The sequence below is a fragment of the Bicyclus anynana genome, chromosome 14, assembly GCF_947172395.1.
Source record: "Bicyclus anynana chromosome 14, ilBicAnyn1.1, whole genome shotgun sequence".
In the NCBI taxonomy this organism is placed as follows: Eukaryota; Metazoa; Arthropoda; class Insecta; order Lepidoptera; family Nymphalidae; genus Bicyclus; species Bicyclus anynana.
The window spans coordinates 10,120,059-10,146,660 of NC_069096.1; the positions used below are offsets into that span (position 1 = coordinate 10,120,059).

Here is a 26,602-nt window from a genome sequence, read left to right on the forward strand (position 1 = left end):
CCGATGTATTTCTTATGTACCTACACAGCAAATAAACTTCGCCGCAAAAAGGTCTCTATAAAAAAAACACATTTAAGTCGGTGTCCCCGTTTGAGAGCTATGAGTACGTTGCCACAAACAAACACACAAGTACAAATAATTAGTAAGGTTATAACTTCTGTCTATAATGAATATATTGACATTTTCATTATAGTTTTCAAGAGTAGTTTTCTTTAAAATTAAAACTATATGGGCCAAGCCGCCCTCTGAAAAATGCCGCCCTACGATGCAGTATATATTGGTTAATCCGCCACTGCTACAACTTACATCTTTTTTTAAAGTAGACCAACAGAAGGTACACAGGGAGGTACTTTTGTATTCAATATCGCTTTTCTGAATGCACGGCTGCTCCATGTTTCCTGTAAAAATATGAACGTTCATATCACCCTATGTGTAGCGTGCTGCGGTGTTTTACAAAGGATTAGTTAACATTTTCCTAGCGTACTTTCTGATCCGAGTTAGTATTCATACGGTGGATTGACGGGAAATCATGTTAGGCATAGTTATGACATCACCTATCTGACTCGCCGTGACTATAAGCCGTGATAGATCAGTGGATATGACCTCTGCTTCCGATTATGAAGGGTGTGGTATCGAATCCGGTCCGGGACATGCACCTCCAACTTTTCAGTTGTGTGCATTTAAAAAAATTAAATATCACGTGTCTCAAATGGTGAAGGAAAACATCGTGAGGAAACCTGCATACCAGAGAATTTTCTTAATTCTCTGCGTGTGTGAAGTCTGCCAATTCGCATTGGGTCAGCGTGGTGGACTATTGGCCTAGCCCCTCTCATTCTGAAAGGAGACTTGAGCTTAGCAGTGAGCCGAATATGGGTTGATAACGACTATATGACTGGCGTATTTATATTTAGCTGACGTGACGCCGCGTGTCGTGTCATGACGTGATGGCAAGTGTTTACATTAATATGTCGTTCTCTGACGCATCAAGACAATGCTTTGAATCAATACAGCCGGAGCTCTTGAAGACAGCGTCACAGAACAGCACTGTCGCGCGCGCACATTAATCTGAGGTGACGTGTCGTGATGGCGTCGTTTCAGCTCCCCGCAACCCACTCTGACACGAACTGGGATCGGGTCCGATGCGATACATCACAAGGCATCACGACATGTCACGACACTAAAGTGTAAACGTTGACATACAATACCGATTCCGTGGCCGGTGTTAAATTCATTAACAACCACTATCAGATGTTAATGATAATGATAGGGTCTGACAACTTAACCTGCTCTTCGTGATACGGGGATGTAACATCAACTTCCTAACCCCGGGCAGAAAATTTTAACTGAAAATGTCTCAGAAAAAGAAAACCCAGGATTCGAACCCAGTATCAGTACAACATGGGTTCACCACTGGACCATCGAGGCTGTACAAACACAGAAAACATATTATGTGGTAGGTACAAACTTAATAGAAGATTGAAATCGCTACCATTCGGGCTACATTGCTTACAGTGGAATTTATAGACGTTGTAGGGGTACCCCCAGGGTCATGACGGTCAGGATCATTCAGCCTCTGATTGTCGAATTTAACCTCTATTTGTTTGAGAATTTGATACCCAGCGGGTGAATCTTCACCTGGCGGTGCCCAACTATTAGAATTAGAAGAGTCATCTTACCTGTATACAGTTGGTTGTCTAAATGCGTGATATAGCTGCCAGCCAAGCGAAGGATCTCAATCTTGCTGAGCTTGCGGTCCGGTGGTTCCGTGGGGATCAGTAGTCGGAGCGCGTTGAATGCCGTGTTCACGCTGCTTAGAAATTTAAATGATATTTTGATTTGAGGAAATATATTTTGAGAGCTTTTGTGCGGTGGCACTTCTAGAAGACTATAAGTACAGTCCGATGCAACTTTATGTCTCGGAAATAATGCAATTATAAAAACTGTCTCTATAGAATCGATGTTCATCATAAAAAATGCCTTATTGAGTGAAACACAGTGAACAACATCGTTTTTGACGTCGTTTTGGTAAATTAAAAAAATATATGACTTTAAAATTAAGTTTTATAAGAAATCCTTAAATTTTATTAAGTTTTATTATTGATATATTTCGGACCCATAATCCATAAACCATACGAAATTAATATTGTTAAAATTAAATTTGATATGAGTCAACTACCCTATTCGCGGGCCTCTGCAAGTAGATATCTAATTAATAACTTCTCTGTGCAAAATTAAACAACAACAATGAATCACTCGAGACTCACTGGATAAGGAAATGTTCAATATCGTTTAATACGAGAGTGTTTGTAGTCACACTCCAAAAAGGAACAACCTATTTTAATGAACGTTTTTAACAGACTTCAAAAAGGAGGAGGTTCTCAATTCGGTCGGTATTTTTTTTTATGTATATACACCGATTACTCAAAGACGCCCGATTTCAAAAATTCTTTTTTTGTTTGAAACGGTATAGTCGTCCCATTTGGTCCCATTGCCATCATGTCAAGATCTGATGATGGAATCCTGGAGAAATTGAGGGGAACTTTCGAAAATTATATGGGTGTCAAGTGTATTCGTATACTTTTCCATTTAGTACTTTAAAGCACTACAATTTCATGAAGATTTAAAATCGATCTGATGAAGGAGCCATAAAACAGACGAGGGAACCCCTCGGCGATTTACAGCCGGCGACAAATTAAAAATGAGGGTATAAATAACTAGTCATTTCATACCTAATAATAATTATAATTAGCTAGTTCTTAAATTCATGAAAATAAATTTGATTAATATGTTTAGAACAATTAGATATGGTTAATATATTTTAAATAACATTTTAAAAACAAACAATACATGATTTAAAATAAATAAGTTATGAAGTGACATGAGTTTTCTACCTTCATTTCTAATTTCTTTGTTGGTAAACAGTACTCATCAAGACAGGCTGTAGTATAGTATTAGAATATAAACCACTTACAAAATAAATAACATAACATTCAATACTAACTTTTGCGTCCTGTCACGTTCCCTCGCGTTGGCTTGGCACCGTTGTTTTGTTGACGGCACAGTTTCCGCGCTGTTTTGAAACGTCACCGAGCACAGCTGTTCCCAGGTCTCTTCGTGGAACTGATAGTTTGTAAACGTTTCCATTTTCAAGTATTATGTTACAAAATAAAAATGGTTAGTAAATAATGGCAATATTGTCGAGCTACATGCACTCGTACATTTAGCCCGGTTGCACGACGTGTACTACTAATCCGAATGTTTTGTCGTAAGTGTCTCGGTTCCCGATGGATATAATTTTGAAGGAGTCATTTAGGAGGAACAGCGCGCGCCTCTGACTCGCCTCTTAACCGTAATTGTATAAACAGATGCCTACTGATCGACCAGGGCCGTATTCTACGTTTTGTACTATACTATTATTATGTACTCTAAGGTTTGAGTTTCATTATAGTTCACAAATGTAATAACCATGTAAATTAAGTATATTACTGCTGCTGATTTGACTAGTTGGGAAAATAAAGAAATCTATTAATAAGACATAAAATTTACTATATTAAGAAGTAAAAACCATGTATATTTATAAACGTCTATGTACAATAAAAGTTTACTCATACTCGTATAGAATTTTCTATACTAATATTATATAGAGATAAACTTAGTGCTATTATTGTAGGGAGTGATATCTGAATCTACTAATAAAAAGCCACGTAATTTGTGAGTGTCATGGGCTATAGGACTACGCGGATAAAACCGCGGGGCGTCTGCTAGTATTTAATAAAATCAAATTAAGCCGTTCAGCTACAACCTATGTTACAATGTAGGCTCCGAAAACTATAATGGACCCATAATTACTTATATAAAAACTATCACAGTTTACTTGTTTTTTATTAGTTGTAAATTGATATTTTTACTACTTATATTTTAATCAAAAGACAATTATTTTATATTTTATTTAAATCACATATAATATACATTTATTCTTTCTGCATTAATAAAAAAAAATTAAAACTCGAGTGTACTTTGAACTATACGAGTAAATCAACTCTAATAAGAAAATGTATATTAGGTACATTATGCACGTTAATATTATGTCATCTTAATATTTTTAATCAAATAGTTCAATTTTTATGAGATAATTTATATATTACCTTTAATTCAAGTCCGTCCCTGTTGTGGCGAATGGTCGGGTTGTCATCGAGGATGTAAAGCGCCAAAGCTCCCCTTGTCCCTATTTGTTTAAGCTAACTACAGGCAATAAATATTTTTAACGACTTTGATGATTTGTCAAACTATAAAGTCTTCTACGATAAACAAATGTTATAAATAATTTTGTGAATTTTCGTTTGTCTTATACTTTACAAGAGAAGTGATAGGCCAGTGGATATGACCTCTACCTTCAATTCGGAGGGCGTAGGTTTGAATCCGGTCCGGGACATGCACTTCCAACTTTTCAGATATGTATATTTTATGAAATTAAATATCACATGTCTCAATCGGTGAAGGAAAAACATTGAAACTTTTCTTATTTCTCTACGTGTATGAAGTCTATCCTCATTGGGCCAATTTGATGGACTAAGGCCTAACCTCTCTCATTCTGAGAGGAGACTCGTGCTCAACAGTGAGCTGAATATGTTAATGAATTAATGACCTTACTGAAGAAGTAAATCGCAACTAGCCGCTGGATGTTGGCGGCTCGAGAACTTTGTGTTTGGAAGTCTGCAAGTCATGCAAGAGGTCTATGTCCAGCTGTTCAGTCCAGTTTTTTTTTTTTTTTATTCTTTACAAGTTAGCCTTTGATTACAATCTCACCTGATGGTTAGTGATGATGCAATCTAAGATGGAAGCGGGCTAACTTATTAGGAGGAGGATGAAAATCCACACCCCTTTCGGTTTCTACACCACATTATACCGGAACGCTACATCGCTTGGCGGTACGTCTTTGCCGGTAGGGTAGTAACTAGCCACGGCCAAAGCCTCCCACCAGCCCGACCTGGACCAATTAAGAAGACCTCAATCGGCCCAGCTAGAGATCGAACCCAGGACCTCCGTCGTTTGTTCAGCTCATTTAGCGGCCACTATATGACCAGTCCTCCCTCGTAGTAGGAGAGGGTATATGGAGCTAAGACTCACCACACACATACTTGATTTTTTTTAGAATTTGTTTGTGCCACGTTGCAAGAACCAACTCATAACTAAGGGCCTCGTATTGATTCGTAACTAATCAGGCATAGTCTAGATTGTATAATGTGCGCTTTATACGTGTTTCATAATAAATTCATACTTACAATACCGAAACTGGAAATTACAAAAATTACAAAAATATTTTCCACCCATGGGTGTCGAACCCGCTGCCTTGGGTGTTAAAGGCAGGAGCAACCACTGCGCCACTCGACCGTCAATTGATATCCCCATGAGAGAATGTGTTCCGTGGGAAAGGTCTAATTGGTTAACTTATATCGCCGGGTCCGAGAGCCATTTGTATTAATTTAGTGTTAACGAAGTTCATGCTGAAATAACAATAATTAAAATTTAAAATTAAAAAAAAAACCCAATAGTCATGAATAGAATATACAAGTAAAAAGAATATGAAATCCTTCATCTGCCGAAACTTTTTAAAATTTTAGACTTTAAACTATCGTGAGTGTTATTCATATTAATTTAATACAAAACGGCTAAAACTTACGTCGGAGCATGCTACTAGTTTTGACCCTATACGGGGTCCTTAGTCATGAGCCGACATGAAAATCAGACAAATTTCATAAATTATGACAATTTATGAAATTTGTCTGATTTTCATGTCACCTACAAATAGTTTTGTAATGTACATATTAAGTTCTTTATTTTGCTAACCAGTTTGAAAACATTCGATTGTTCATCCCACTATCCCCCCCCCCCTGTGAAAACGGCTGAGCTGATTTGGTTTGGATATATCTAAAAATCATCTCTGGAAAACAAGGTTTCAAATATCACTTAATGTAAACTACAGTCAAATCAGTTTACCCGTTTATGTCCGAGAGACAGACACTCATAACGGTCAAACTTCGCGGTAACATTAGCTAAATAGATAAAATATACTACATGACCTGCAGGCCTATTCACTAATTTGGTCTCTATTAACAACCTTTTAAAATAAACATCAAATCAACTGAGAAATATAATCTACTTACTGTATGATATAATTAGCCTGCTGATGAAGACAAACTACCTTTGAACTTTAGAATTTTTTTTTTATAAGTAGGTAGTTTTTTCTTTACTAAACAGCTTTTGAGACAAGCTTCAAATTTTTTAGCAAGACTAACGAACAGACTAATTAGTATTTATACTCGTACCTATACTATAAGAAATTACTGCCGTTTTCTTGTAATGTTTCCTGTACGAAAAAAAAATAGCTTTTTAGAAAAGCTTCAAATTTCAGCGAGACTATCGATCTCCTATTAAAAAGTGGATGCACAATCAGTGAGTGCCGAACACAACTTCTTGGCATTCAATTCAAGTAGTCGCATTTGCAAATTCAACCTAAAACTCAATCTATAAAGTTGAATTTGCTCTGAATTTGGGATTTTATTGAATTTTGGACTATATATAAAAGCCTTTAGGTATAATTGTCTGTACCAATAATTCTAAAACTGTCAAAACTGAAGCAAAATTGGCTTGTTTTTAAATGAAATTTTCTATATGATTGTGCGATATTATTATAAGAAGTCAATGACTATAAGAAATAACAGCCTTTTTCTTGTAATGTCGAACAGTACGTGCTGCGATGCCAATGAAATCGTCAACATCGAACAAAGATGTTGACATTAAACGTCACAAATGTTCTCAGCACAGCAGACAGTCACGGAGCAATTACAAAGAGGATGTTCAGGTGTCTGTTGGTTGATACGTCACGTCCCCTCCATGGCGTACCACGGCCGCGACTTTCTCCGCGCGACACCGTCGGAGAAACCACTGGAGTCTCACAACAACCGCGCACCGGGTGACCGCCTCACCGCCTTACGTGTAACTAACTAACCTAAACAGTTAAACACGACTTCCGTGATCACTTTCGCTGAGTAAACAATTCGTGCATACGTATCGTGTTTTATAGAGTACGTCAGAAAATATTACTGGACATTTGGAGATGGTCAGCCGAATTTAAAAGGTGAGTAGCCTTTCTACTAGCTGTAGTCTCTTCGTAGTCTCCTGATGATGACATTCGGTGATAAGGTGGGTGGTGAACGCAAGGACGCACCTCTTGAAATCACCAATGACCAAACGTTTCTACTATTTACCCACTTATAGCGCTCATGTTGCTAGCTGCATCCTCTGTATCGTTAAATTGCGTAAGCATGACCATTTGTGTATATTAAAATGAATTATCAACAAGGATATTTACATTTTAAGATTGCTTCTAAGGTCTTGTATCAGAGTCCAGTCAAATTAAACTATTACTATCTTGTTTTGTAAACTACCGCCATATGAAAAATAATCAAATACTTATATATTTATACAGATAAAGTATGTAAGGTTGTAGTAGGTAACCTCTGGATCTACTGAACCGAGTCTTAAATTTTTTTACTGCTAGAAAGTCACGATATTTGTGAGTGTCATAGACTATATTTTACACACGTATTTACACAGAAACATTAACTACAAGGGTAAAACCGCGGGATGTCTGCTTGTGTGATAAAAGGTTGAGGAAAGTGTAGGATATTATTAAAATAGTAGAAATTATACTTTATAGAGAATACACATTACTAAATATGTATGTTACATTTGCTAGTCAATGAACTACGTTTGACATTTGAAAAATCAGCTGACTAAACGAATCCGGTTTATAACGATAAGTAGATGGAGGTTTATAACGATAAGTAGATGGAGGTTTATAAAGATAAGTAGATGGAAACGCGCTAAAAAGATAATCTTGTGTAATTTATCTTTTTTAATGTATCTTTATACTGGTCAAAAGATAAAAATCGGCCTTCTTTTCAATGTAAGCACTATAATTTACAATGTTTTTGTAATCAATTACATTTATGCTATAATTAAAAACGTAGTATATAGGTCAAACATTTTATGGGCCTGTACCCTTAGGGGCAAATAATAATTATATTGATAGGTACCATTCTAGCTTTAAATTATAAAATTGTATAGTTACTTGCTTACTTGATTGGTTGATACTAAGCGGTGTAATACAAATCGTTAGCTAGTAATGATAGCCAATTCTCTTGTCAACCCGTCAATCTAAGGTAACTTAAGTAAAAAGCCTCAAACATTAAATTATTGCAACTATTAGAAGGTATACATGTAAGTACTTAAAGCCATTTACTTACATGCTTATGTTGTCAACTTGTTACTGACCTACTCAACATTTTTTATTGTTTTTTTATTTATACACAGAATATAAAACATTTAAAAACAATGCTTTTATATACAGCTCATGCGGAATAACTCGACACCTGGTTCGAATGATATTTGTACCGTGTTTATATGGATGTTGGTAGACAGGTTTTAAGTTAATGCGCACAGGTTATACGTGTTCAACAGTCAATCAATAACCTATGTTTAGCTGCTTTCAGGGTTTAAGGGTACAAAGTTTCTCACTTGTAATTTTATGTTTTATTGAATGAATGAATGATGAATGAATGATGAATGATATTTTATTCATGAAAATGTAGGTTTAACATGATGGTACATTTATAGAATTGAGCCTTTATACATTTTACCATAACTGGTGTATGAATTATCTTAAATAATGAAATCCATTTAAATGAAGAGAAAAAAAAACTAAATGAATACAATGTCACAATTACAAAATAATATGTTACAAAATGTCCATTTCTATAAAATAATCTTGAATGTCATAATAGCTTTTTTTTAATAATAAATTATAAATTTTACATTTAAATATTGACCAGGGCTTCTCTTTATTGTTCACGATATGTGTGTAAAACATATTCTAAGGCAAACACTTAAAATTTTTCTTAACATTGCATCTACATAAATATTAAAAAATATATAAGTATTAAACACAGTCGCTTTCAACCGTTCCTGTTTAAATAAAGGGTACTTCCTATCTTTTAATTGAACAACACACCAAATTAAAGCCTCAATAGCTCAACAGTAAGAGCGCTTGGAGTCATCACCTAGGGCTGGTGGTTTGAATCCCGCCCCGTTGGTCTATTGTATTAGCACAGTCTTTCCCGACTAGTTAGAGGGGAATGAGAATATTGGTCATGTTTTACAATAAATGGCAATTATTCCTTTAAAATAAAAAAAATATAATGCAGTTGTCATCAATAGCTTTAGAGTGGTATACACGAATAAATATGAAGAATATTTAGGGTCTACACGCGATATCGCGGGTATCTGCTAACATTAACACTTATATTATAAATGCGAAACAATGGAGAAAAAATCTTAAAGAGATTTGGACGAAAATTAGTTTTGCTACTTTTTACCTACCTACCCGCATATATTCCGTGGCCCAGGTAAAAACGAGGGACATAGCTTGTTTTAAACATATTCCGGATACGTTATCTTTATGGCGTAATATGTACGTACCTCTACGTGTACTGTCGTTGGAAAACGTAATGACTCACGCAGGATCTGCTAGCATCCTGCCAATGACCTATTACAATACTACTATTATTACAGTTACATTACATAGCAACTGTCATTAAATGTTAGGTATGGTGCCTTATCATTTATTTTATTTTTATTTTATTTATTTGGGATCGAAAACAGTTGTGTACAATAATATATATTACAAAACTTAAAGTAAATTAAAAAACAAATAGTTTACATACACAACCCACATCTCTATCCACGAGTAATTATACAAAATGTAGATGGGGCTGATAAAAATGATATTCAAATTAAATTATCTAACAAAGTGCTTTTATACAAAGAAAAGAAAATAATGAAATTAAAAAAAAAAAAAAAATGACACAATTACAATAAAATTAAAGTATATAAATAAATAGCAAAATTATTAATCGCTTTTAAGTGTACCGATGACCAACTTTTTAAAAGTACCTACTCGACTGGCAAAAATGTCTATGTTTTTGAAGTGCTTATTATACGTCTGTGTCATTCTTACTATTGGTGATCGTTTCATCACCGATCTGCTACGTTTAAGCTTTTATCTTAATTATTGGCGTAACCAGCAAATTTAGAAAATGAAAGACATCTTACTCTTTATTTTAAGACATGGCTAAAACTCACGTGATACAACGTCAAAGTTTCCCCGACTAGTTTCGAACCCATACGGGGCCCTTAGTCATGAGCTGTTTCTTGCAACACTAAAATTAAAAAAAATATATCTAAAATGTTACTCTTTTATAGTAGCTACAGTTTGTTTCATGATGGTGCGGGTGACAGTTCGTTTCACTCTTGAAAGTTTGCGCGTATCACGATAATAGTATGTAGGTATTATGAACGTCATACGGCAACTGTCACCGTACCCATGCTACCTGAAAAACACTTAATCTGTGAGTAAGTATAGTTAAAAATAAAAAGACAGTTTTTTAATACCAAATCAATACAAAGGACTGCATTCGTGAATTAAGGCAAATAGGCAGATATTATAATACATTTTGAAGAAAAAAGTTGAAATGTACTACAGGTTTAAAAGTTTTTCTTTATTGAAAATTGGGCACATCACCTATACTTTTACCAGCAACTTTGTAACTACAAAATAAGGACACCAGTTTTAAATCAATTTATAAACCTCGACAAGTGTACAAGTTTTTTAAATAATAGTACACTTCAGCTTCATACATTTTTTTACCGGAAATTTTTTTTTAATCGGGTCATCTTAATGAAAGAAAAATAATTACTGCATTCAAAGCTTCTTCTACAAAACAAATGAAACATTATTCATAATCATACATTAGTAATTTAATGTATAACAAAAACAGATCTTTAAAATCATAATTACATCAGCGACAGCATTGAAAAAACTGTTTTAAGAAATTAGGTAAATCTGAAAAAAAAATTATAACTTGGTCATGGGGATAGGGATTTTTGGAAAATTATTATATATTAGTTTTAGATAATTAGGTGATGCATCTACCATTTGCGTATTATTTATTAATTACGGGACACCCTATGCTAAAATCCGCTATCATAGTACCCATAAGGTATACGCTTATTTTTGGGCTAAGTAATGACGTGTGTTGTGTATGTACATTTATTTATATTAACATAATTTAATTAAATATTTACAACAAAACCAATGCTATAAATAGTGACAGTGCTAATCCAAAAGATATAAATGCAAGTGATTGATCAAAGAAATAATCATGGATCATACACATAATTGGCCGACATCAAGTTTCCAATACAGTTGGTCAGTCAAACGATCCATGTAAAGACATTGCCGTTTGAAAACACGCTCCAAGTTCAAAATAATACGGCGATTAAAATTCCTCATTCGGAATGCGCATATGGCGCAGTTTGATGTATTGGTTCGATAATTAAATAGATACGAAATACATAATTGTCCAGATTAAGCCTATTAGTTGGCTAGGATCAATGAAACCGACAGTAAATAACTTCGTTGACGCTTACCAAGTAATGGATTTAAGCAATGCTTTGGCCTAGATTTATAGTAACTAATGGTCAGTGAATATGACCTCTGCCTCCGAATCCGGAGGGTGTGGGTTCGAATCCGGTCCGGGGCATGCACCTCCAACTTTGCATTTTTAGAAATTAAATATCACGTGTCTCAAACGGTGAAGGAAAACATAGTGAGGAAACCTGCATACCAGAGAATATTCTTAATTCTCTGCGTGTGTGAAGTCTGCCAATCCGCATTGGGCCAGCATGGTGGACTATTGGCCTAACCCCTCTCATTCAGAGAGGAGACTCGAACTTAGCAGTGAGCCGAATATGGGTTGATAATTATGATGATGAATGGTATCCTAATGAGGACTTCGTATCACAGTACAGCCAGTGGCGTATTAAGCCGTTTCTGATAGAACTACAGGAAAGAACTGTCTGAAAATCCTAAAACTTCATGATTTAAACGGCTCGAGTGAATGCCTCACTGTGTTGGCACCGCCTTCAAAGTTATCAGAAGGTAGCACAAACGATGTTATTTTTCGCTTTTTAGTTTATTTTTGTGATTTTGAAGTCGGTTGAATTTTTTTGTTGAAAAGATTTTATTATTCTGATTTTAGTGTGTACTAGTATAAGTAACGAAAGCGTCATAGTACGGGCAATTTCGTTATTTTCATGTTAACACAAAACTACTAAACCAATTTTTATGAAAATTAAATAGAATCAATCTGGAAATATTCAAACAAAAAGAGAAATTTTCAAAATTGTTTAAGAAATGACGAAGTTATAAGGTAACAAACATTGAAAAAATAAAAAAAAACAAACGCGTCGAATTGAGGACCTCCTCCTTTTTTTGAAGTCGGTTAATTAACAACAAAAAATCTTCAAAAAAACCAGCTGACTTTCTAAACAAACAAAAATGTACTAAACTAAAAAAAGGAAAAATCAACCCTGCTATCTAGGTACTGATTGGTAGGCAATCTTTAAATAGTATAAAGGTATTTCTAACACGATCTTTAGAATCTTTTTATAGAATCCAAGTTTTACGATTTGAAGTTAATTATTATTTAGGTAGGTATAGCCTTTAACTGTCCGCGTGAACAGTGTTTAACTCATTGCAGATAAGGCATTGCAACACACATTATTAATCGCCCGCTTAAAATGTTGCTTAGAATGGACAAATTGTAAGTTCTTATTGGTACCGTTATAGGTCGCTGTTGTACATTGAATCTGTTTCAATCGATCTTTAAAAGTGACTCAACTTAAAACCGTAGGTAGGTACAGAAAAACCTGGGTCCGTTGCCATGTGGCATATCGACTCTCTTTCTACAAACGCGAACGCTTTGAAAACTAACAAAATGTATGGGAATGACAGATCCGAATGACAACGTCATCACGTGGACCTGTAAATAGTGAATGTCATTCCCATACATTTTTGGAACGAAGTTCCTTAACGCGCGTTGCGAAAGGGGGCTAGACGAAATAATTAAGACCAGAAGTTGTAACGACACTTTTAGCTATAGTTGTAAGCCGTGCGCGTGTTTCTCTGTCTGTCTCGGTCTCTCTCATAGAAAGCAAGCCAATTATTTTCGTTTCATCTTTCTATTTCCCATTAAAAAGTGTGGTATCGCGACGATTATTTTTAAAATGAGATGGGATGGGATGGGATGCGACAGCGATAGTGATAGCGATAGCGGTAACGATATTTATAGCAATAGCGATAACGATATCTATAGCGAGATAGCAATAGCGATAGTGTTACCGATAGCGATGATAGCTATAGCGCTAGCGATAGGGATAACTTCGTTCCATCCGGGTATCTCTTGACACCTCTCAAGTTTATTTTAATTTTCGAAGCGTTAGCGTTTGTAGAAAGAGAATCGATGTTCTACATGGCCACAGACCCTGAGGCACTACATATGACCAAATGCTGGCAAACGCCCAAATGATTAACATTCGTAATATCCTTGATTAAACGTGCTGAACGAACATGCAAAATATTTAAGTAGACTTGAGAATTATTTAGGAATTCAATTACAAACACGATAATTATACTATTATAAATTTACCTATTGTAAATTAAAGTCCTCTATCAGCGTCTTTATGCTTGATGCAATAGGCTTTTTATCTGTTTCCGTATCTTCCGTTTTTAGTGTGTTTCAGAATCACTTTCCCCCAAGAATCAAGTCTCCCTTCCCTTATCTAGTCTCTAGTATTCAAGCAAGACTTTAGCCGAGCATCTGTGCTCTGCGCCATTATGTTACGCTGCCGATCCGTTTAAAAATCTGCTGGAAATCATACACAAACTTGAATAAAAGCTTGTATTACATATAGGTAATATAATGTCGTATAGTGTAAATATAAGTTTTATCACTTTCATAATTCATGTCAAGTAAAGAAGACAACTGACTAATAGACTATCGGTGTGGGTTCGAATCCGGTCCGGGGCATGCCCCTCCTACTTTTCAGTTGTGTGCATTTTAAGAAATTAAATATCACGTGTCTCAAACGGTGAAGGAAAAACATCGTGAAAAAACCTGCATATCAGAGAATTTTCTTAATTATCTGCGTGTGTGAAGTCTGCCAATCCGCATTGGGCTACCATTGTGAATTATTGGCCTAACGCTTCTCATTCTGAGAGGAGATGCGATCTTAGCAGTGAGCCGAATATGGGTTGTTATTGATGATGATAAACAAAGGCAATACTTGTGAATAAGCTATCGGAAACCTATCGGAAGGTCAACAACCGTCCCTATTCTTTTAATTGGAACTGAAACCGGTAAGTGGCTCAAGTATGCCTCTCTGACAGAGAATTACATATTTGTACCTTTTGCCGTGGAGACCCTTGGGCCATGGAGTCGCAGTGCCAAAAAATTTTTCCGTACTATTTCACCGCGGCTTGTTGCCTCGACTGGTGACAGAAGGGCTGGCTCATTTTTTGCGCAAAGGATCAGCCTGGCTGTCCAGCGCGGAAATGCAGCCAGTATTCTTGCCACCATTCCACGTGGGCATGATTTGTATAGTTATTAGGATAAGTTAGCTTAAGTTCCTTATTGTATTCTTTCTCAATAAAAAAAAAAATTAAATTGGAACTGTAAACTGTATATCTATTAGATTATGCGTATATACAAGATTTCACTTCCGCGGCAGAAGTCTACAGGTCATCTGACAAGTTGTTTGGTAAGCCGGCCTTGGGCGCATTAACGACTCAAAGTTGAACGATTGCCTAAACGTAATTATACGAGTACACGACCATTATCATTATTATATAGCACTAACACTTATCGGTATGCCATGAGAAAACATCTTATGAATTTGAATCGAGTCTTTGTAAACTCCACTTGACTGTGTATTTAATTCAATATTAAGAGCACAAAATGCTCGAATTTGTCTTTGTAGCTATTCTTCATCCTACTTATGTAAATATATTGTCTTCTAGCATTCTAATTTTTATTATAGCTTGGCAATTTTGTTCATAACACTCCCCATGGTCCGCGGGGTCCGGGTGGTGGGTAGCGATGACAGATAAACAAAGCCACTGGCCTCGCGCGCAGTCCTTTCCTCCCCGTCGTCCGCATATCATGGGAGTGTCATCAATGAACTTGCCAAAATATAGCCTTTTCTATATTCTTTGCAAGTTGTAATTAAAGTTCAAAACAAAACGAGAAACTACGTAAAACACAAAATTTGTGTTTTACGTAAACACAAATTTTGTACTTCGCTTGTATCCAATTGTCCAAGTAATTCTGGTATTACTCAACACACTATCTGGGCCAAATGGCAACGCATCTGCCCTTGTACCTTGCCTTGTCTTATGAAACCTTTAATTGAATATGAATTTAAAACAAAATGTAATTTTGTGTCTGAACTTGAAGATTCTTTGGCCTTGTATTTATTACTGTATTTCATTTGCACGTTGTAAATATGCAAAACTATTATTTATTTGATGAACACGTGCAGTTTTCAGATAATATACTATCTATTAACATTTACCTAATTCTTAATTAATTGTATTGAGATTTGTTTTTTTAAGACGTGGTTTTTAGCACAAGCAAAAATAAGTAAAGGTACATTTTAAGTGTTATAAACATAGAAATACCTATTCTTATACTCAAGTTTTCCATGAAAGCCTAACATACAGCGTTAAAAAAATCGATTCGTAGAAAAAACTCTCTTTATAGTCCTTCTCTTCTCATAATTAAGTTTCATCTAACTTATTTATGCTACTCTTACTGATTGGTTAAGTCACAGTTAAGTCGTCAATTCCTCTTAGTAAATGAAATGCAATAGCTAATAAATGCTTAGTAGTTCAACATATGGAAATAAAGTAGTAGGTAGATTGACTTTTTAACAAAGTTCATTGTCCGTATGAGTAATTCTTGCCTTTTATATTTATTGGGTCGGCACTTTATAACTGTCATGCACTACCTAAACTTTGTTGTGTTAAGATTGCATATTTGTTAAAAGTGAACGTCCTTACATCGTAAAAAAGTGTTCGCTCATTTATCGTTAGTAAAAAATACAACAGCATACAACGCTCCGGATGTACTAATAGGTGAAGCTCAACAAAACCAACATTAACTTGTAACAGGCATTGTATGAGTAGTAAATGTAAATAGCCTCAAGCTATCAAGTAGCATAATACAGTCTGTGAAGGTCTACGGATTAACAAGTTGACATAATTTGCGTAAGACTTGCAGACATCGAATATGGTCAAGATCTGTTTTGGTGACACCTTGCTCGACCGGCTAATAGCTAGACGTAGCACATATCTTTACACATATCCGATAGCGAGATTTTATGCTATGCCTTTTTAGCCATTGATTGCATTCTCATGAGATAGGTGGTAACTAACAACTGCCAAAGCTTGCTATAAGACCAGATTTGATCCAGTATAGAAAATGGAATGGCTGTCACCATCTTCGGAAAGCTTATTTTCTTCTATATTTTTGATTTTGTCACTTGTCGTGAAGTAGGTAAGATATCGACAAAACTTGAATTTATACTACCTAACCATAATCCAAAATTTGGCAAAAGGTGGTCAAAAGTTTCGAAAATGTTCCTGAAAAATTCTAAGCTAACCCGAGGTGTTATGAATTGAAGTCAGAACCTCTCGGTAATAAGACAAGGCATTTCTAACTGCGCTGGAGTGCCCGTCGAGGCTATTTAAAAACATTCCTGGATATTACGGAAGAACCATGGTGCATCTTTCGTCACAAAATGAACATGAGTGGGGTTTATTGACCCCACACACTGATTTATCATAAAATGATTTTACACAATGCAAACATTAACTGTGAACATTTTTTTCCTCTTACCTACTGAGATACTAACGGTTGTATTTCTTTACAAACGCTGTCATTGCAAACTTGATTTCGAAATAATAGATTAACTGTGGCGTATATTTTGTCTATCTTTATCTAACTAAACATAAATAAAGGTCAAGCAAAGACTTAAAAGGAGTAAAGTTTTTTAATTGGTTTATAAGCTAGTATTTTAAAAAAAACTACTCATAACTGCACCCGGGTTTGTGAATCGACTTGTTGTGAAACTTGTGAATCAAGACAAACTGTTTATAGAAAGAAAATAACTAGTTTTATCTGTCTAATCCCAAAGTTGTTAGGCTCTGGGCACATAAGCATATCGCTGCAAAGCCATCCATTTTTCGCACAAAATATTGCTAAGGTTTTTGAGACTACTCACAATGAAAACATAATATATATTATAATACTTGTGTTCTAGTTGCTTTAAGCAACCTTTTTTATTTATATGACATTGATAAATAAATATTATTGAATAAAATTAAAGATAAAATAAATAAAATATCAGAAAACCTTTTAAAAATAACTAATAAAATAAGTCGTTTCCAAATAATATCTGCATTTTATTATTGACCTGAATTAAACAAAATTCCTGTTCAACCTTGTGCTCAAATGGTTTTTCAAGCAGTTCAACCTGAACTGAAACTATTATGAAAAGAGTACAAAATAATATTTTTTTTTTATATTTTAAGTGAATGTCTGTTCTTGTATTTTATTTTTTTACTTTATGAAAACTGACTTTTTTGGCCGTTATTTCTCAGAAGTCATATTTTAATTTTTGATTTTATTAACAACTAAGTACACTACCCCAACTACACGTCACTGCCTTGACTAGGGGGAAGGTAGCTACGTACGTCTATAGTATGATCCAAACTTCGAGTCCACTCCGTCATTGCAACACACCAAATTACGCTATTACCTTAGACTAATAATCCATAGACTCGCAGCACCTAGCAATTTTTCACTTCAAACGTAGGCCACTTCTGTAACTATGTAAGCTAACAGCTAGGCTAATTATCCTCGCCGACACGCACACAAGCGTACTTATCGTAGCGTAGCGATGCGTCAAGTGCCCCGATTTCGGGGCACGTAAAACGGCTTACGAATCCGGCGAATACACACTATCTATATGTATATGAGTATTAAATCTATGGCTATTACTAACCCGGCTGGGATATGTTTTCATTTACTGTGTAACCACACTTAAGTTTTGCGCAGTTTATAATATATACTAAGTTTTATGAAGGTTTTAATAATTTAGCTGTCTCTAATATTATACCATTGTAAGCATGTCCTGTCAAATCAATAACTATTCGATTTTGTTCGCAGGATTATCAAAATGGCCGCACGGAATGTTCTGCCCAAATTAAGGCTCATATTCTGCGTGCTGGCATGTATCTCTACCTGCTTCAGTGATCCAGGTATTTATATTTTGGAGTTATTCTAATTTTCATCATATCTATGTCAATAGCTATTAGTATTATAATTTACTAGCTGCGTCCCGCGGTGTTACCCGCGAAAAATAAGTATGTTTATGTACCTACACGTAATTAAATTTTCCGAGATGAAAGTTTATAAACTATCTACATTCCAAATTTCAGCTAATTTGGTTCAGTAGTCGCGGCATGAAAGAGTAACAAACATTCATACCATCATAACCATCATAATTTTTCGCAAATCTAATGAAACCAGGTTTTTTTTCGGGACAAAAAGTAGCCTTTGTGCTAATCCAGGGTATTATCTATCTTCATTTTAAATTTCAGTCAATTCGGTTAAGTAGTTGCGACGTTAAAGAGTAACAAATATCCAAACATCCATACAAACTTTTGCGATTATAATATTAGTAGGATGATTATGAATGTGTGTTTATGTGTGTTGGTATTTTTTTATTTACTAGCTGTGCGCCTCGGTAAGTATCAGGAACATATGCCGACCAAATATAGTCTATGGTTTATTCCGTACATATATTAATCTATTTCATTCAGATGATGCATTCACCATATTATATATGTATGTGATAATCCAAGCAAATCGGCTGAACGAATTTAAATGTTTTTTGACGGCCTCCATGGCGCAGTGGTATGCGCGGTGGATATACAAGACAAAGGTCCTGGGTTCGATCCCCAGCTGAGCCAATTGAGGTTTTCTTAATTGATCCAGGTCTGGCTGGCGGGAGGCTTCGGCCGTGGTTAGTTACCGGCAAAGATGTATCGCCAAGCAATTTAGCGTTCCGGTACGATGTCATGTAGAAACCGAAAGGTGTGTGGATTTTTCACCCTCCTCCTAGCAAGTTAGCCCGCTTCCATCTTAGATTGCATCATCACATACCATCAGGTGAGAATGCAGTCAAGGGCTAACTTGTATAGAATAAAAAAAATTTAACACACCCATAATGAAATCCTTGAATAACACGGAGAATAGGAACATTTACCTTGATTTTATCTTTCACTAGCTGACGTCGCGCGGTTTCACCCCCGTGGTTGCCTTTCCGTAGGAATACCGGGACAGTAGACTAGCCTATAGCCTTCCTCGATAAATGGACTATCTAGCACTGAAAGAATTTCTCCAATCGGACCAGCAGTTCCTGAGATTAGCGCGTTAAAACAAACTCTTCAGCTTAAAATATTAGTATAAATACTCATTCTAATCTAAAAAACTTTTCGTATGATTTGCAAGAACTCAAAGGGCTGTGACGGCTCATCAATTAGCAAAGCTTGTATTCATTACAACCCACTTAAGTATAAAGTGCTATCAAAGGCTTCGTGACCGATCAATGTGTGGTGACAATGAGCTGCATCGTGTAGATACGTACAAATGAGAGTTCACATCCTTGTTCGCACCAACCTACGTACATCCGCCTCGAGATTGATCACAGGCTCTTCGTAAGACAGCCCACGTATGTAGACGGGTATCATACATCATGCGTAACATTTAAACTACCTTAGTTACGTATATGTCTAACGGCCGTTTTCATTATCCTACCCAAGATTACAGATAGATAGCTATCCTCAATTATCAGTAACAGTCAAACTATCTGTCAGTAGGTTATTGAAAAGCAGATAAGAACAGAAAGATAGATTTTCTTAACTTTAGTAAGCGAAATGGCGGATAGATAGGTTATTGAAAATGGCCGTTAGATGTTCTTAACTTTAGTAAGCGAAATGGTGGATAGATAGTTTATTAAAAATGGCCGTTAGTTGAATGATATCCTGCGATATATGCCTGTCAACATCTTGGAAACAGTTTTAAATACTGATACCGCGAATAAAAATACGTGTGGTACCTTATTCGACTACTCATGGTTTTTACTTAATAAAATTGATTGAGCTATTATTGATTGTTTCAAAACTCAAATACAAATTATTTTATATTTCATTCTTATGTTTAAAAAAAATAGGTAACACAACAATATGTATAAAAAAGCATTTTTTTAAATTTCTTAATAAAAAAAATGTTTTTTTTTATTTTAACTTTATAACACATTTTTTATTCAAGAAATTAACTATGACAAAATGTATATTTGAATTTTTCAACCTTAACTATCATAGCAATTATGTCGTAAGTTACCTACTTAGCTTCGTGGCAAATTCAAATTTGCAGCAAATGCAGGGTAAAATTATTATATTTCAATACCGAATCCATACTCATATTATATCCTACTAATATTATAAACGCGAAAGTTTGTATGGATGTTTGATTGGATGTTTGTTACTCTTTAACGCTGCAACTACTAAACTGATGAAGATAGATAATACTCTGGATTAACACATAGGCTACTTTCATCCCGGAAAAATCTATGGCTCCCGCGGGATTTGTGAAAAGTGAACTCCACACGGACGAAGTCGCTGGCTTCCACTAATCAACTATAATGCCTGTAAATAAAATTTTCTGTACAAACTACAAAATGTTGCCATCTTATGCGCATGCACAACAGTCACGAAACCTGATCCATTTCCTCGCGGCCTTGGGTGCAATTTCCGCATCCGGTAGGTCAAGGCCATTTTGTAATATATCAACATTTACTATCACAATCGGCTATATTATCACTAACATCTGAATAAAAATGAATGTTTCTATGGTAATCTTTTCTCGGATAATACTTACCCACGTAACATTATTTCAATAATTCCATAATTGGTTTGGTATTTTAAAATAAGGTACAATATAAAAACCGATTAAGTAACTTTGATCAGTTTTTTTCCTTTAGGTAATTTAAAATTTGTTAACATTTGTAAAACTCCTGTCGCAGTTATAATTATATTAGGTATCGTATAGGTTATATGTATATTATTGATAACATTAAATTTTCTCATAATATTTGATATTTAACGACCAATTGCAGTCTATTAATTTAAACATTTTATTATAGTGAGCATTATAAACTCAATATGAATATAAAGTTATTTTCGGTATCAGATAATTTCGAAATCGAGCACATTCCAATGGTACCGGTTTAAACTCAAACTTAACGCATGGAGGGAACATGTTCAATATATAATTTCACAACTGGAAGGTAATTCTATGGAATTCGAAGGTAATAAACACCTAATATTGGGTCAAATGATTTATGAGCGTTGTAAAAAGTTACGACCTGATAAAACTGATAATTGAATACTACGGAACATCAAATAATAACCCTAAATCAAAAAAACATGGTAAATACCAAACGGTGTGCATAGGCTAATAAGCAATGTTTGTGAATAAAATTCTGATTTGACAGATAATCGTCACTTTTTCTACTTAGGGAGCCGAAGGATGAAAATTGAGAACATTGTCAAATATACTCATATAGATAGGTACCTACATTTATTTATATTTTATATATACTATATTCGAAGTTGACGGGCAGGCCGCATAGTCCGAAGAGCCGATAGACGTTGGGGTCACAAGATGCTGGAATGGCGACCCCGCACCGGAAAGCACAGTGTTGGTCGACCCGGACTGCAGGGAGCCGCTGGATACTCGCGGCTCGAGACCATTTTGTTTGGAAGTCAATGCAAGAGGCCTGTGTCCAGCAGTGGACGTCCATCGGCTGTTAATGATGATGATATTCGATTACTCGTATCTATTAGAACCGATTATTTTACTATCGATTGGATCCGTTGCACATAATATATTCAACTCAAAATTCTGATATGCATTTTATATCGCGTATTTAAGACTTGGTATTTACGAGTACGAGATTGGTACATCTTTTTATTCATGGAAAAATTCCATGTCGTTGAACATGATATTTCTCCTGTCCCCTACTACGAGCAGCAACTGTTACCGACGACTGCAGTTGACTGCGTTCGCCGACGTCCGGACGGGAGTCGACGGCGGTCGCCGACTGCAGTCGACTGCAGTCGTCGGTAGCAGTTGCCAGCTGCCGTTGGCAACGTGTTGCTCGTGTAAATGAACACTAACGGCCAAGATTACGGATAGATATCTATCCACGATTATCAGTAACAGTCAAAACTATCTTTTCATAGTCAAACTATCTGTCAGTAGGTTATTTTAAAGCAAATAAGAACAGATAGATTTTCTTAACTTTGTTATTTATAGGTTATTGAAAACGGCCGTTAGTCAAACCTATTAAGAATGGTTAGGACAATAGTACAGGTAGGGTTTGACTCCAAGTTCTCGAATTTATGTTGAGGCTTCTCTAAATACTCGCACACTATTCAACGTTCCAGACGTCACGTTCGCCTCACTATATTTCGCATCAGTGAAAGTAACCGAAGGCCATTCGTGTCTAAAGTACTGTATCTTTTTTTAATCGTCTCTTCCCGACCGCAATATCGAGTGACGCAAGCGTATTATGGTAGCTGCTACGTGTAACACGAAACTTTTTCAAAATGTAAGTATTTCAAATTTCAAGGAAACAGGAGCCCGCACCTTTTACAGTGCCGTCCAAATGGCCAGCGACCGTACTCGCTGGAGGAGCATTGTATTCCAAAAGGTGACTCGCCATAGTGGTCACGTTCCTCAGTCATAAGGGACCGACTGGAGAGAGAGAGAGTATCAGTAATAAACTGACTGTATTCGTCAGTGTATTACTGACACTCGACAAGATATGGACATGGATGTGCATGACCATCAAAAAATGCACATTTATTTCACAGGGTTCTTTAGGTTAAATCAAATTTTTTATGTAAAGGAAGTGTGTTGTGTGTGTGTGTGTGAAATTAGCAGTAGGTAACATTTTCGTTATATTTAGTATCAGCTTGTATAGTGCTATTTTACGAGACAACCTGTATATAGGTATACTAGCAGTCGCCCCGTGGTTTCACCCGAGTAGTTTCCGTTCCCGTGCGACTACGGGAATAAGAGTTGTCTATGACACTCACAAATAAGGCTTTCTAGTGGTAAAAGAATTCTCAAAATCGGTTCAGTAGATCAAGAGAGTAACCCTTACAATGCCATAAACTTTACCCATATAGTTTTAGTACAGATCTTTAGTCTTCCTTTTTCAAAAATAATTTATTCATATCTGTCATAAGTGATACTTATAAAATTGTTGTCTTAGGACGCATTTGTTCTTGCACGAGCCATCTAAACAATATATAATATATAAAAATGAATCCTTATATCCCTTGGTCACACCATCACTATTTTTTTTATGTGTTTGTTATTGTCAGGAGAATATGACAGAATTGACAGAAAAAAAATATTCTTATGACAGAAAATATTATAAAACAAAGAGGTAGGGGTAGGGTAGGGGTAGGGTAGTGGTAGGGTAGGGGTAGGGTAGACGTAGGGTAGGGTAGGGTAGGGAAGGGTAGTGTTAGTTGAAAGTTTACATCGAATTTCACGCGGACGAAGTCGCGGGCGTCTACTAGTTACTTATAAAATTGTTAACTTAGAATGCATTTTTGTTCTTACACAAGACGTACTAAAATTTGAGGGACAGATTTGAATTTGGATTGCATGTATAGATTACACTTAGCAGACGAACTCATAAGTTTTGTTAGCTAGTTTCTGAATACACGTGCGTTACATAACGTGCGTTTTTTTAATAGTTCAATTTTGAGTTGTTTTGATAAATATTTTTTCATAAGACCACCTACAATTACATTATTTGCACCACATAACGACCTTTCTCATACAATGTATGTCTTTTTAAATTACTTTTTAAGTAAAGGCCAAGACCATTTATAACACGTGGTTAATAAATTATTGTTTTGTTTATGTTCAGATTGGATTCCTTATATGAGATTAGATAAAGATAAAATACATAGATATAAATATAATAAATATTACATTTGGAAACATATTTATAAAATATTTATGAAAACACCTTAGCAAATAATGGATTTCAGAACAAATTTGATGGCCATAAAAAAGATTATAGTGAGTTACATTTACACATACAGGTGTAACGTAATCCTACTAATATTATAAATGTGAAAGTTTGTATGGATATTTGGATGTTTGTTACTCTTCAACGGCGCAATTACTTAACCGATTTAGCTGAAATTCGGAATGGAAATAGATTTTACTCTGGATTAATCCATAGTACCCGAGGGATTTGTGAAAAACTAAATTTCACTCGGATGAAGTCGCGGGCGTCCACTAGTTAATGTATAAAACGCAAATGATAGATACACCACCTAATTAGCTGCAACGCATTTGGTCACCCTAGGAATTTTTGCGTTGCGTTGCGTTTTGCGTTTTATCTATTAATTACGGGACACCCTGTATAATGATACTGTAGCGGACTTTTTATTTAAAATTTTGAAGTTTAACTACTCTTTATAATATAAGTGAAGATTTCAGCTATAGCAATTTCGAACTTTAGCGATTACAATAATGTTGAGATTATTGTTGCGTCTTCTTAGTTGAAACTGTCTTCCAAAAAGGCCATAGTCTCTATAAACAGTCAAGCTTGACGTTTCAACTAACTAAACGTAGTATAAACTATCCTAATTATAAACAAGAACTTTGATTTTTGTATTTGAGTATCTAATATTTGTTATCCCATAACGTATCCTGCGATACGAATACGGTTGGTAACCAACATACTTGTTAATATGTTAAATAGCGGTTAATTGCTTCCTTATTGAATTGATTAAAAGCCAACACGTTAGATAATGCAAAGATTCATCTTAATGGTTAATGTGTTTATCAATGTAATAACTTAATACCAATGAGTAACACAATTGTATGTATGATTTTTTTTTTTATTCTTTACAAGTTAGCCCTTGACTACAATCTCACCTGATGGTAAGTGATGATGCAGTCTAAGATGGAAGCGGGCTAACTTGTTAGGAGGAGGATGAAAATCCACACCCCTTTCGGTTTCTACACGGCATCGTACCGGAACGCTAAATCGCTTGGCGGTACGTCTTTGCCGGTAGGGTGGTAACTAGCCATGGCTGAAGCCTCCCACCAGCCAGACCTGGACAAATTAAGAAAATCACAATCTGGCCAGCCGGGGATCGAACCCAGGACCTCCGTCTTGTAAATCCACCGCTCATACCACTGCGCCACGGAGGCCGATTAGGTACATAATGTAAATTGCCGGTAACAGAGTTTCGTAGTACTCGTTGCTCTTTGTAACAGAGCTCGTCTAGGGAAGCACTACCGTCATTGCTGTATTTCAGTCTGAAGGCTATACCGGTTGATGAAAGAACAAGTACGTAAGGCTTATGCGGTACCTAGGTACCGTAACACCTACATTGCGGATCAGCACGTTTTTTTACGTATTCCTTGCACGCTTTGTAATTAATGTTCTTTTAAACACTTATAGAAATTCAAGCCAAGACATGATATTATCGCTAAATGAGAAATATATAATAGAATACTCTAGTTGACACTTTTTTTAATGGTTTTAAATAGTTCATAATCGTTCTACTACACTGAAAAAAAAACATATTTTTTTAGACGTGACTACAAGAAAATTTTAGTTTTTAAATATATTTTTGACAATACGAGTCAAATCGCCTGTCGGCCATGATGGTCTATATTTAAACTGTTTCATGACGTCACTATAACAAATCCCTTACAAACGGACCGTTTGACAAAAATATTAGTTAGCAATTGGTTTGACGTTTAGTACATCAAGTGTGTTAGTGACGTCACAAAATGGACGACAGCGTTTTTGTCGTTTGGAAATTTAAAAAAAATCCATGATGTTTAAATTAAGCTTTAATTCTTTACTTTTATTAATTGATATCGATATATTTCGGACCCTTATTGCATGTACTATGCGAAATCAATATTGTTTACATTAAAGATATGAGTCAACTAACCTACTATGGAGTAAAGACAAATAACTATTCATATGAACTCTTTAATTATACGGATATTGGGTTGTTGACAAAGCTTAAAAACAGTTGAAGTGTCAAATATCTAATCTTTTTTTTTGTTCTTTACAAGTTACAATCTCACCTGATGGTAAGTGATGATGCAGTCTAAGATGGAAACGGGCTAACTTGTTACGAGGAGAATGAAAATCCGCACTCCTTTGGGTTTCTACACGACATCGTACCGGAACGCTAAATCGCTTGGCGGTACGTCTTTGTCAGTAGGGTGGTAACTAGCCACGGCTGAAGCCAGACAGACCTGGACCAATTAAGAAAATCTCGATCTGCCCAGCCGGGTATCGAACCCAGGACCTCCGTTTTGTAAATCCACCGCGCATACCACTGCGCCACGGAGGTCGTCAAATACCAATGGGGCATGTTTTAAAATTAGAATAATATGTATAAGAAATAAAATATATTTCGAATCTTTGATATTATGGTGCAAGAATCTTT

The 26,602-nt window shown here is 35.6% G+C and overlaps 2 protein-coding genes across 3 annotated transcripts in view; one reads left to right on the plus strand and one right to left on the minus strand.

Moving 5' to 3' along the window:
• LOC112057243 (transcription factor 15) overlaps positions 1-3,489 on the minus strand; it is a 5,014-nt gene extending 1,525 nt beyond the window's left edge. The window contains exons 1-3 of one of the 2 annotated variants that reach the window (XM_024097738.2): positions 3,002-3,489; positions 1,677-1,807; positions 307-398 (exon numbers count right to left, since the gene is read on the minus strand). In XM_024097738.2, coding sequence (XP_023953506.2) covers positions 307-398; positions 1,677-1,807; positions 3,002-3,144 — 366 coding nt within the window. In that variant the 5' untranslated portion in view covers positions 3,145-3,489. Of the gene's footprint in view, positions 1-306; positions 399-1,676; positions 1,811-3,001 lie in introns of both variants that reach the window. The other variant, XM_024097737.2, reaches the window with a different exon arrangement.
• Positions 3,490-6,401: 2,912 nt separating this feature from the next.
• Positions 6,402-26,602, plus strand: part of LOC112051693 (dual oxidase) — a 61,317-nt gene continuing 41,116 nt past the window's right edge. The window contains exons 1-2 of the mRNA XM_024090464.2: positions 6,402-7,138; positions 18,192-18,283. Of these exons, the coding sequence (XP_023946232.2) occupies positions 18,202-18,283 (82 nt within the window). The 5' untranslated portion in view covers positions 6,402-7,138; positions 18,192-18,201. The remainder of the gene's footprint in view (positions 7,139-18,191; positions 18,284-26,602) is intronic.